The sequence below is a fragment of the Macaca fascicularis genome, chromosome 6 (genome assembly GCF_037993035.2).
Source record: "Macaca fascicularis isolate 582-1 chromosome 6, T2T-MFA8v1.1".
In the NCBI taxonomy this organism is placed as follows: Eukaryota; Metazoa; Chordata; class Mammalia; order Primates; family Cercopithecidae; genus Macaca; species Macaca fascicularis.
The window spans coordinates 37300899-37314524 of record NC_088380.1 but is presented as its reverse complement, the minus strand read 5'-3'; the positions used below and the strand labels follow the sequence as shown (position 1 = coordinate 37314524).

Sequence of the window (13626 nt, the reverse complement as noted above, 5' to 3'; positions counted from 1 at the left end):
TACCTCATTTAAAAAGATGATTAAAACTTGTACTTTACAAATGAACCACATGGGGAAAAAAATCTTCATTCCATAGGGTCTAGGAAATTCAGAGTGATTTTGTCTACCCAGAAGTTTAAGTTATGATATAGAAAGAGTATCACTAATTTTAGCACAATCTACCCAGATTTTAAGATCTTTACACGAACTCAGTATTTATTCCTAATAAATACAGATAGAAAGGTTCTTAAAATTAAACTATGGTGTTCATTTCAATGACATTTATTCAGCAAGTCAGTAAGGGTTATACCTAAACTTGAAGATTAATTGAGGCTGTAAAACAAACTATGTTTAGGAATTGGATGAAAAACAGAACCACCTTAAAGCACGTAGATTACTGATGGGGAGCAGGGTTTGGAGAAGTCAAATTTGAGAAAGTGTTACAGAATATGGGTAACCATGTACACCATCAATTAATAGCTAAGTTAAACCCACAACTCAGTGATAAATTCCATAAGCCCTGGTGACCTAACATGACAAGCCTACAGAGATAGAATAAACCTGTACAGTTGTAAATACTCACATAATGAATTCAGTTCTCCAACAAAAGGCTTGCTTAAACCCAAGAAAAGTTTCTAAGCTTATGTATGCTTCATAAGCATGATTATATATGTTACCTTCAATCTTTTCCCCATCATTTTAGCATTCTGCTAAAATCACCCGTACTGACAGGAGCCTTTAGGCAGACCTGGCAAACAGATTTCATCTGACACATCAACTCTCATCAACTGGCAATAGCTGCCTAGAATATTATGTTGAAAATAACTCTGAGCTCTGAGAACGCATCATAGTTCAGCAAGAAAGACTGATTAGAAATGTCTGCAGTAAGAGCTGGGGGGCACTATAAGTGACAAATATTTACCATGTCTGTTCTAGGATGTAGTAGGTACCACCAAGTTAAAACCAGCGTAGAGAAGTGATGTGTCCTACCTTGAGATCATATACTGGTTGTTGTTGTGACCACTTGCTGCTGACAATGATAAACTTTCCAGTCTGTTATTTGACTAGCAACTGCTCTTTTCTGAATCCCTAACTATGATAAATACACAAATACTTAAGACAAATGTTTTGCTTAAGTCCCCTACTTGGCTTAGATGTAAGGATGCCAACCTCTGGCCCAGGCGCTCTATGCTTGTGCCAGTGTCTTCATGTGTGGGTAATAAATGTCTACACTCTGGCTAATCTTATTCTTAAATGCTACCCTATCTATTCCTGTTCAAGAATCTAGTTTGGTTTCTGGTTCTGGACTCTTCTAGCCAATCTAGGGACAACATGGCAGGAAAAGGTCATTATGTTTCCTCTTCTTTATGGTCACAGGCTTGGAGAGCAAAAAGGTTCATATAAACCACAAATGTAAATGGATATAAATATCTGGGATTTTCTTCATAATTAGGTATGAATTTGGTTATGAGGTATGTGAAGAGTGATAGGACTGTTCCTCTTTTATGATTACAGTATGCTCTAGTATATTCCTTTAGTGACAACTTGTTTCATACACTAATATAAGTAGGCTGTGTGTATGTATTTGTGAGAGAGAAACATGTCATTTCTATATAGAATTCCTCAGATTTTTTTTCACAAGTACTGAAATGCCTAAATTTCAGTACTTAGGGATGGCAACTAATAAGCAAACTACTTCAGAAAGCACTATTTTCTCACAGAGGCAGAGAAGGGGTCTTGCTATGTTGCTCAGGCTGGTCTCAAACAATCCTCCCACCTCGGCCTCCCAAAGTGTTGGGATTACAGGCATGAGTTACCGCACCAGAAATTAGTATTTTACAACCTCAAATATGACCTGCTTTAGTCTTTGTACATTTTAATTAATTTCATAAATCCATTTCAAGCATTCAATCCTATGAGTAGAAAATGCTTGAAAAATCTTATAGTGGTTTGTAATTACATAGAATATGCTGTATTGGTGGTAACTATCCACAGATCTTGTAAATCTTTAGTTCACATTCATCAAATTTTAGACAATTTAGATAAAAATGGGGTGACATTAAAAAAAAAAAACAACTTCCATAACACATTGTGTTATAATGAGGTTATCAGAATACCAACTCATTGTGGCTAGTTTATTCTTTCTCCATTTCTCTCATTACCTTGGAATAAGCAGGGGAGGGGAAAGGACTCAAAAGAGAGGTATGTAAAATATGATTTGGGTGTTCTCTCTCCTCTTTCCAAATTTCACCTATGTACCTCTTGAGTTTCTTACATCGCCCCTCTCTCCATTTCCCCCAGGTACCCAGTGACCTTATATTTGTGCTATGGCCATCCAAATCTGTGTAGCCCAACTTTCAAAGTTATCCTTCGACATTTTCCCCTAACCTTCAACAAAACTATTTCCTTGGTTTTAGATTTTGAGAAACAATTTGATTAAACTGTTAAGTTTCAAAAAGTCTCTCTCTTTCTCGAAGCAGCATAATGCTTGCAACTTAATGGTCTCATAATAGTTTCACATTTTGTATTGTGCTATATTTTCACTACACTGTTTCTGTTGTGGTATAACAATTGGTTGTTTATGTGAACAACCATTTGGACTTCTTTCACCACTCAAATCAGTGGCTCCAGTGTCCACTTTTCTATAGTTACTCGTATAGAAATAAGTGAAGAAAAACAGGAAGCTACTCTTGACATCTCTTTAAAAATCTAGAGAAACTTTCCTTTCTTCTAGCAGTGGGTGAAGCTCAGGTTCTTTAAAATAAATATTACCTTTCAATATAGTTGGGCATAGATATAACAGGATCCATGGCTTTACAACGAAGTACATGCCTCCATAAGACGAGACAAAAGCTTTCATGATAGAAAGCAAGGGGAAATGAATGGTGGCTGCATTGGTGACAAACATGAGGGATGTGTGGCTCTACTCTCCACTATTTTATATTTCATGGAGATTTCTGATTATGTTATCCTTTCCACTTAACTGTGAGACAGCTTCAGAAATCTTTGCAATTGAGTAATGGAGGCAGCCACTATCCGTCAACTGGATTTGAAATGTTATTTGAAATCAAACTGGAATTCAGGGACTCCTCCTTCTTGGCTATTCTAGATATGGGTGATATGTTTATTAGAGGGAAAGAGGCAGAGTGGTAAGGCATGTATATTAAAGGGAGTGAGTTCCTGGGCCCCATGTTTCTTTTATCTTCTCACCTTCCAGAGCTAACCACATCCCCATATGACCAAAATGTCTGATCGTAATAAAAAAAATTAACTTTAGCCATTTTAATATACTGTGTGTCAATACATTTCATAATACAAATTATAACAATTATACATGATTAACTGTTGATTAAGTTTGCTATATATTTTATTTCACTTTTAAAACCTTTTTCAGATTTGTTCAGTATTCATAGTCTACTGCTCATAGCTCAAGAGCTCACAATTAAAAAAAAATCAGTAAATTAACATTAAAAACTTTGGAGGAGGTGAAGGGCTTCCATCAGCAATATACATTTAAAAATGACGGCATGCATCTGTCCTTCCTGCCCTTGCTTGTCACACCTCAATCTATGGACACTAGGTGGAAAAGGTAGAACACTGGTGGTCTTCCCACTTCTTTTGGTCATTATGACTAAGTCAGTTGGCACACAAGTGAAGATCTCCCATAGTCTGTTTCCACTGAATGCCGTTTAAGTCAAACAAGGTTGCTGACCCCTCTTGGCTAGGCTCAATTCTCTTGCTCCAGAAGAAGGAAGATAGGGATAAAAGAGAAGAACTTTTTCAGTGGACCAGTAGGAAGACAGGCGAGGTATAGCAAGTCTAGTGCAAAGACAGGTGATCACAGTGTTGTAGAGAGGTAGCTGTGTAGTGAAGAAGCCAGCTCTGGAAAACAGTGAAACAAGGGAGGAATTCCAGGACACAGCTGGGCAAAAAGGAGAAGCCAGGTCCAAACCACAGAGATAATCTGCAATGTGGCTAATCCATTCATAATTTAGTGATAGTATGGTTTTAAATATTTCTTCATCTGGCTATCTCCTACGTGTCCTTCAAGACTCAACTCAAGTGTCACCTCTTCCAGTAAGCATTCCCTGAGCCCCCACTCTGATTTTGATGCCAATCCAATGTGTTCCCATAGCACCCTGGATTAACTATTATCACTGTACTTTTATCAGCATACTGCAATTATTTATTTACATATTTCCCCCATTAGACTGAAGGCTCTTTGAAGACAGGGGCCATATCTTATTTGTATTTTTACTCTCAGTGTCTAGCATATAATAGGAGCTCAATATATGTTTGCTGAATGCATACAGACACATACCTACCTGTGTTTTAAACTTAATTGTAGCTCATTTAATATTTTTTCTTGGTGCCAACTGATCTCATCTTTCACGCATTTTTAAAGTGTAGAGAAAAAAACCTACTATACTGCGTTATTAAGAATTAAGGTGACTGTGCTCTTGCTAAACCCCCAAATTATAAATGAGAAAAACACATCAACCTGCTTTTAAACTCTAAAATAATAACAAAGAGTTCTGTGATACTTACATTCAAAAGCTTCATCACTATCATTATCTTCATCTGAACTGATTTCAGCATATTTTGGCTTTTCATTAACTGTGCTACGCTTGCGTTTGTTCATTTTCACACGTTCACAAAGTGGCATGGTGGACTCAATTTCTGCCAGGAGTTCAGGGGGTAATTCTTTTAACACTGATTGATCTATACTACCTATTAATGAAAGGTAAACAAAAAAAAAAAAAATGTAAATCTGAAGATAAAAGGAAAATTTTAACTAAATTAGCACAATAAAAATATTAGTATTTATGGTTTCTAAGTCACCAGTTTATTTTAATAGAACACAACTATAATACTCTTAACCCTAAAGTGACAATATAGTTAATATATATGTATGTGTACATATATACATATAATTATGTAACAACTTTAAAAACATGACACCACCATAAAAACGAAGGGTAATTATATAATAAATTTTTGATATAATGCCTTCAATTTGTCTGCATTGACTTAAAACTTTCTGAAACTAGAGATTCACTGACATTTGCAAACGGATTTGCGGTAAGAGGTACACTTCACATTCTTGGTAATACATAAATTTTGTTTTCTGTAGGTCTGCAGTAGTTTGAATCTAATGTTACCCCTCAATACAAGTGAGAAGTGCTGGAAGACACTTACCACTCCTCCTCCTTTTCTATGATCTTGGCAGTTGTGTATGGTGGCTGAGACAAGAGCTTTACATATGCTTTTACCTATCACTGTCTATTTGAAGGCATGGTAATGCCTTTAGCATTATGGAGAACTTCTTCAAACAGACAAATCAATATATACAATTTAACTGAAGACAAGAGAAACATGTAACATAGGATAAATAGATGACAAATATTTTAAAATATAAATGTCTGTAACTGAAAAGTACATTTCAAGTACTTTTAGAAAATTCAAGTTCATATCTTCCCACGAAAGAGTCAAGACAATAAAAAATAAGACAATAAGAGCCATTATACTACTTAATCCTACATACATACACACAAACACACACAAATAGTTCTTACGAAGAAATAAACTGTGACTATCTTCCTGACAGTTTAAAAAATAAAGTAGAAGTAGAAAAAGCTACTTATTCAGGATTATTTGTCCTTAATGATTACTAAAGATGGCAATTTTAGCTTCCTTTACTTACTTTGAGTGGAAGTATAAAAAGAAAAATCTTACCTGATAAATTTTATGAATTGGGAGCAAAGAGTACCTTTGTGGTTTACAGCAGGAAATATTAGTAACTTACAATCAACATTAATACTATCCTTTATAACATGCAAATGATAATAGCGCTTATGTAAAGAATAAAAATTAATTGACAGAAAAGTAAATAGCTATCAAGAAGACTAAGACAATACAATCAAATAACTCAAGATGGAGATATAAAACATTAATCTTAATGGAAGAATAACCTTTTAATTCTTTCAAAACTTTTATTCAGTATCACAAAGGAGTTATTTCAGTAACTTTCAGGCTTCTGTTCTTCTAAGGACATGCACAGCAATAATTTTACCCAACAAACATGCAATACTCATGACTGGTAATATCCCAGACTTCAATTGCTAAGAATTCTAACTAATGTTGAGTTTAACTTCTGTGTCATTTTGAAATCAGGTAATATTTCTCTGTATTGGCTTTCTTAATTTAACTAGTTAAGTTTTATCAGTGAGGGTCTTTTTTTTTTTTTTTTTTTTTTTAGAATACTGGTAGAAGTAAAAGAAGTCAACTTTAGCTTTGCATTGCGTATCTTCAGCCCCAAACTGAACACATTTTGCAACTCATTTAAAAGTCTTTGAATGAATATCTCTACTTCAGTATGTGTCTTTTTGATGGAACATCATGTTTTAGAGTATACATCTTCTCTTTTCCACATGACCTACATAATATTAAGTACATATATGGATGGTCAATAGATGCTTCTTGATTGCCTAACTCTGTGGTTCACAATTTCTCATGTTCACTTACAGATATACTTGCTGGATAGTTCCTGAGTTGCTATATTTGAGAGACAAATGAGTACATTTCCAAAATTTTTAAGAATGGATTTTTTTTTTGCAGTATTTGAAACATTATGATCTTTATGGTTTTATAAATACAGATAACCCAAAGTATTTGACCTTTCATCCATCACGGAATTTTTTTTTTTTTAAAGCAAACGTTACCTAAGTGATTGTTCTGCTTAGATTACGTTCACATCACAGACATACTGACTTGATACTAATATACCAGAAGATTTTCCTGCAGATAAACACACAATAATCAAAGGTTAAAATATGTACTAGTTCTTGTGCTCTCTCTGCAATGGATTATTATGTTCCCAGAGCAAGGACTCTGCTCTTTTTCTTTTTAAAAAAATTCCTCACAATAGCCAAACACAGACAACCTGTGCCTTATATCCGATAAAGCAAGTATCAACATTTATTAACAGTAGTTTACCCTTTCTTATTCCTTACATTAACAAGAATACTATTAAGACCTCTAGTATTCTCCAGATCATTTTAACTTCTATAAAACTTTGAAAGTTTAAACAACATAATTCAAAGGTCAAAAGTTTTATTTCTGAAGATGACCCAACTTTAAAGAAAAAAAATCCAGGAATCAATGTCTCTACATGTATCATCCTCCAAAAGTGAACCCTGTTTCATTTTGAACAGAATTGTCTATTCCACAGGTTTCACACATTTTCTGAATTAACCACATCCTTTCTTCTATTTCATGAAGCACTTTATAAATGGACTCTGCCAGGTCCCTTGATTACAAAGATAACAAATAAAATGCATGACTTTCCCATATTCAGGCCTGGGATCTTTAATATGACATCAAGGATCTGGATAACCCAGCCATTTGGAGGCTGAGATGGGAGGATTGTTTGAACTCAGGAGTCCTAGGCTGCAGTGAGCTATATTAGCACCACTGCACTCCAGCCTGGGCAAGAGAATGAGACTCTGTCTTTAAAAAAACAAAAGGATCCTGATTTGGATAACTCAGTTTAAAAAAAATGGATAAATAGCAAGTACTTAAAATTATCTGTATGACATACTTGGTTATGTTATTTCCCCTGAATTAGTTAATAATCCATTAAATACAAACATAGAGTCTTGCTATCTCTTAACATACGATGATGTATTTTAGGGATTGATGATTTTAGGGATTATTGTTGCTTGCCAAGTTATTTGTTCCTAAAAACTTCAGACTACTAGTGCTTTATGATTGTCTCTCCCCTAATTTCTTTTGTCCTGCTTTATTCTTTAAATCAGATGTCTGAATTCCCATAAAACTTTATGTTATTGGCTTGATGAATAATGTCATTTAGTCACAATTTTGTGAGATACCAAGTTTTCAGCTTCTGTACATATGTTCCATTAAATACAATGCACTCTATACTCTGGCTCTAATATGGCTAAAGAATACATTTACTCCTAGATAAGCTACATTTAAGTAATCTTTGATTTCTATTATAAATCACACAAATCAGCACTTGCCAGATTATTAAAACCAGAAATCATCAAAAGATTTAAAGTCCCAAACATTGATTTGATAACAAAGTGTTTTGTTTTCTCTTTAAAACAGGAAAACAACTCTGAGATAGAAACAAATCACCTAAACTAATAAAATCTTTGGGGCTGAAGCTTTGGTCAATGGAAACAAGTCATGTTCAGAAAAATAACTAAGAGCCTTACATAAACCTCCAAATATTATAAATCCTAAAAAACAAAAAAAAGTCTTGGGCAGGCACAATGTAACAGTTCAGTGACAATTCTTCCATTAATCTACCCATATAACACAGAAGCACCAAATGGATCTTCAACTTCAATTAGAGGTAAGCGGGGGCAAAAAAAAAAAAAAATTTCAATACTGCATATAAATGACAATTTACTACTCATTATGTAAGTAACAACTTACTACTCATTACTGAAAAGTAGGGGGCAGGGATCAAATGATTCTTTCCTTGATATGTATACACGGTGAGAAAAATAAATTGTGGCAGTAATATCTTTAAATCTACACGGAATATAAAGTGCAGATACATAAAAAGATTTGTTTTTAAAAATTGCTTTCTTCATTTAGATAAATTCAATTCAATTAGAAACTGAATGACTGTACATTCCTTTATATAAAAAAACAGACCGATTAGCTTTTACTATAACAACATTCATTTTGGTTTTTATAACTGTATAAAGCAGGAGGGAAATTGGTTTCTTTATTTTAAAAGTGAATGAATCAAGCTTTGAAAGGTTAAGACTTATTCAAGGTTTTGATATCAGTTCTCTTTGTACTATAATTTATAATAAGTTTAAAGGAGAATTTTTAAAAATTGACACATCAGAAGCCAGAAAATGCTAATATTTTTATAGGCAAGACAGAGAGATCCATATTAAAAAACCCATTTTATTGGTATTATAATACTAGTAGGTATTCATACTCTTTAATTTCACATCAGGCCCTTGTAAAGAAGGGTTTCATTAATTTTTTTTAAGGATATAAGAGGGAATTCAGTATGTCAAAGATAATTTCTTCATAAACAGACACAGGTTCTTTCAGAATTAGTATTTGCTAGCTCCTTAGCTGTCAATTATACACCTATTTCTACAGATACAAGAACCCTATAGAAACTACGTTTTTGGGCTGGCTTAAGAGATGGAATGGAAAGGAGAGAGAACAGCTCCAGCAAACTTTAATTTTTATAAAAAGGTTTCTACGTAACGCATTTCTTTTAAGCAATATTTGTATGAACAATCTATTAAGCATAATTTGGAACAAAAATTTCTACAACTGGAAATCATGAGGACAAATTTTCAAAATACTGCTCTAAAGTCACAAGAGCTAGATATGGATTATGCCAACTTCTGTAATAAACTTTCTCTAAACATTTCCTAAAGATATCACTGATATGAATGTCTTTATAAAAACTGAAAATTCGAGTTTTTTAGAAAGGTATTTTATAAAACTGTGCAAATGAAGCAAAATAAATTCCCACTGCAGCATCATTAAATATTATTCAATATTACAATCTACCTTAAAGAAAACACACTGAAAATCCTCAATTTAGGAATGAATAAACTATGCTATAAATTCACTCTCAGAAACAATACTTTAAAACTTGCAGAAGCTGAGGATCCTAAACACAATCTAACTAGACTGGTTCAGTGCTAAGTAAAAGGCAACCAGCTGATGACAGTGATCAGCATTTAGTAGTGTAACTGTAACAGTAGATAACTGAAGTGACATAACTGTCGCTAGTAAGGCCTACAATCATTAGCTCATCAAGTGAGCAATATAGGCTAATCACTATTGACTATTAAAGCCGCCAGATACATTCCCAGTGAAGACTACTTTCAGAAACTGCTTTACTCTTCAGTTTAAAGGATGATGTCAAATAACAAATAATACGGATATTTCTCGAAAGCACTGAGTCCACATAATGGAGAATGATATACTAGTTGGAAAGAAGAAGGGGGAGAGCGAAGGAAAAATGGTTTCCTTAGACATAAAGCTATTTTGAGACACTCTGGAATTAAAAAAAAAAAAACAAACCCAAAACAAAATCAAATGTTTGTAATTACTGATACTAAGCTGTTAATAACAGTGAAGGCACATGTTAGTTGATGATTATGCCAATCTTCTTTTTTTTTTTTTGAGATAAGAGTCTTGCTCTGTCACCCAGGCTGGAGTGCAGTGGCACAATCTCAGCTCACTATAACCTCCTCCTCCTGGTTTGAAGCGATTCTCCTGCTTCAGCCTCCTGAGTAGCTGGAACTACCAAGTGCCTGCCACCGGGCCCAACTAATTTTTGTATTTTTAGTAGAGGTGGGGTTTCACCATGTTGGCCAGGCTGGTCTTAACTCCTGACCTCAAATGATCCACCTACCTTGGCCTCCCAAAATGCTGGGAGATTATGCCAATCTTAAAGGATCTCATTACTTTATTATTTTAATTTAGAGACACTATACATTAGGGTAATATTCTAATAAAATTTTTAACAATAAAATATTTTTTGGCATGTAACATACTGATCGAAGTATATTTTAGTAGAAGATATTTGAAGAACTTAAAAAGAATTCTACAAAGGGTTACGTTGCCTGACTGCCCCCTCCACCCCTCCCACACAAGGAATAAACAAGGTGATGGAAAGATAGGGAAGTTGACAAAGCAGGATAAGAATGGGAATAATATTAATCCCATGTTGTAACTGCTGTAGATCAAAATAAGTGTGATAGAAAAACTAAACACATAATACTATAAGCAGGTTTTCTTTGGATCTTAACAAAAAATCTAGGTAGTTGACAGGGTGAAGAAAGTTACTACAATATTTAGGAAGCAGGATTCGACAAATAAGTAGCTCTTGAGCTAGGGTGTATTGATGGGAACATAAAAGATGACTATCTAATTTTAATCTGTACACAAAAGCTTTTCCTGAAAATGGTGACAACATTGTCTCCATTCAATAGCCATTAAGTATAATTTTATTATGTATGAAGTATTTTGTTAGGTACCAGGGATATAGACATATTGCCACAGAAATCAAATCAAATGTAACAATGCCACTTTACATTTAACATGCTCATACAAAAGACAAAAATAAGTAATCTAAAATAGGAGTAATAAATCTGTACCTCTATCACACACTCAAAATTTATCAGCTTAAAATGTATCCTAAAGAATATTTTCTATATGAACAACTGGTAAAATATTTAAAAGATGGAAATTTATGGCTTTTCAATTTTGGCCCTAGGAACCAACCATAAAAGTATCCCAGCAATATTCAGACTAATTCCTTTACTCAGAAAATCATCAACACATCAAAATGTGATTTTCTGTGAATCTCCAAAGAAAACCCCAATATGTACTACAAAGGGTAAGTAATCTACAACTGTGCTTCATGTACATGCAATTAAAAAAATCCACAATTAACCAACTCTGCTATTTAAACTGAGTAGCAAAAATCTAAAATAAAACCAAAATTAGAACATTACTAAAAAAAAAAAAAAAAGATACGGATCCTAAGACATAAATAAATTAATCCAAAAGATAGCTACATGGCATCCTGAAATGAATTTAAGCACTGACACAGTATTTTTTGATGAAAAGGACTGTTATTGTAATTGCAGTTACATTAATATATGTGTATATATACATAAACATGCACATGTACACATACATACACATCACTCAGACACCCAGATAGCTTACTTACATACTAACATGACCATATCAGGTATATACATCTGCATTAAAAGTATACTATCAGAAATGCATTTTGGTGCTAAAAACTTATTCATAGGCCATATTACTGCATGTGAAAAAACCAGGTGAAATAATACAGCAATTACTAACTAAAAGCTATATTCACTTCTGGATGTTCTTTAAGGAGTTGTAAAAGACTCTTTGTTAGAACAGAGTTTAGAAAGCAAGGCTAGGGTAAGCTGAGAGGGGAGGGAGAGAAAGATGGTCCAGATCAAAGGAACAAGAGGGTACCACTTTCCATCTTTCACCTGACTCTTCTAAAATTGTATAGCCATACTCTTTAGTTTATAAATATAAGCTACTCCCAAACTTTCGCTAAAAAATTTTAAAGAAAATCTTTACCTAAAAGAAAACAAATCTAGTGTTAACTCCCGCATTCTACAACCTCTTTCATATTAACAAGTAACTCTGAAAAGACACATTCCAGTTAAATTAAAAAGGCTACTTATTGAGGCTGATGTCTTAATTGATTTTTGGTCTAATTGCTATAATCTAAAAATTAAAAGCTTCACTCAAAGAACACAAATATTAGTAACTCAGAAGGCAATATTTTTTCATTTTTGTAAGGCAAAATCAAATAAATTAACAGTGAAGAAATGAATGCTGACGAAGACCAAGCAAGAATAACAACAGATGAGCCACAAGTCATTCTTTGAATAGAGTTCTTTATAATATGTTTTCAAAGAGTTTTCTTGGTAGACAAGTTACAACAGCATGTTATGAAAACAATAACCACACACTTTTCATATCTGCTAATGCACTGCAGTGCTATGCAATACAACTTTCTGTGATGATGCAAATGTTCTGTTTTGTCCAATACGGTAGCCAATAGCCACGTATGACAACTGATGAAATGAACTTTCAATTTTAGTTAATTTAAATTTAAATAGCCAAAAAAGGTAATGGCTACCATCTCAGCCAATGCAATTCCAGATTTCATATACTTGGTTACATATAAGTTTAAATCTAAATTCTTAATAATTCTCTTTCACAGAAGGAAAACTCAAAATCAAATAAACTCTCAGTTCTATCGCCTTCACTACACCTCAATATATTTAGACTGCATGGACATGGTGGCTCACGCCTGTAATCCCAGCACTTTGGGAGGCTGAGACAAAAGGATCGCTTGAGGCCAGGAGTTCGAAAGCAGCCTGGTCAACAAAGCAAGAAGACCTCATCTCTATTTAAAAATAAAAAAAGTTATTTTAAATACTTGTGTACAAACGGATACAAAAGTATATCTTCTGCACAAATGGTCATTATTTTTTGGCACTTAAGACATTCTTATCCCTTTGGAAATAATCTTACTCAAGTAACCAGAGAATTTAACTCAGAAACCATGCAAAAATAACACCAGTCCCCCTGCCTCCCACAAACTTACAATTTAACCAAATTTAAAAAGTAAGTACCGTTCCCTATTACCTTTGCATAAACAAGGACAAAAAGATATGTTTTAAAAATATAAAACATATTTAACTAACCATCTCCCCAACAAAATGAAAAATAACCTTTTATATAACTTTCTAAACTATACAAACTATTCATCGATAATTAGCTCAAACACAGGTCTGTAAGAATATAGTATTGTAAGACTATAGAGAGTTTTTAAAGACAGCTATTTTAATACAACATTCACTTGATTAACATAAGAAATAACGAATATAAGAAATAATTAAACAGCCAAATAACTTATCTCTGTGTAACCAAATAGCAGTAAGATTCATAACTACCTTGAGTAGTGGGTGGGAAGAAAAAAACTGTGGGGAAAAAAAATTCATTGGAAACCTTTATCTATACTTCTGAAAAAAATTTACTGTTGTTTGACATAGATGTTATATTTTC

At 33.5% G+C, this 13626-nt stretch overlaps 1 protein-coding gene across 6 annotated transcripts in view; it reads right to left on the bottom strand.

Annotated features, from left to right (window-relative positions):
• The window catches only part of NIPBL (NIPBL cohesin loading factor), a 194153-nt gene that overhangs the window by 64328 nt on the left and 116199 nt on the right, over window positions 1–13626 (bottom strand). For all 6 annotated transcript variants that reach the window (XM_015451282.4, XM_073993316.1, XM_005556732.5 and 3 more), the window contains one exon: window positions 4528–4710. In XM_015451282.4, the coding sequence (XP_015306768.1) occupies window positions 4528–4710 (183 nt within the window). The remainder of the gene's footprint in view (window positions 1–4527; window positions 4711–13626) is intronic.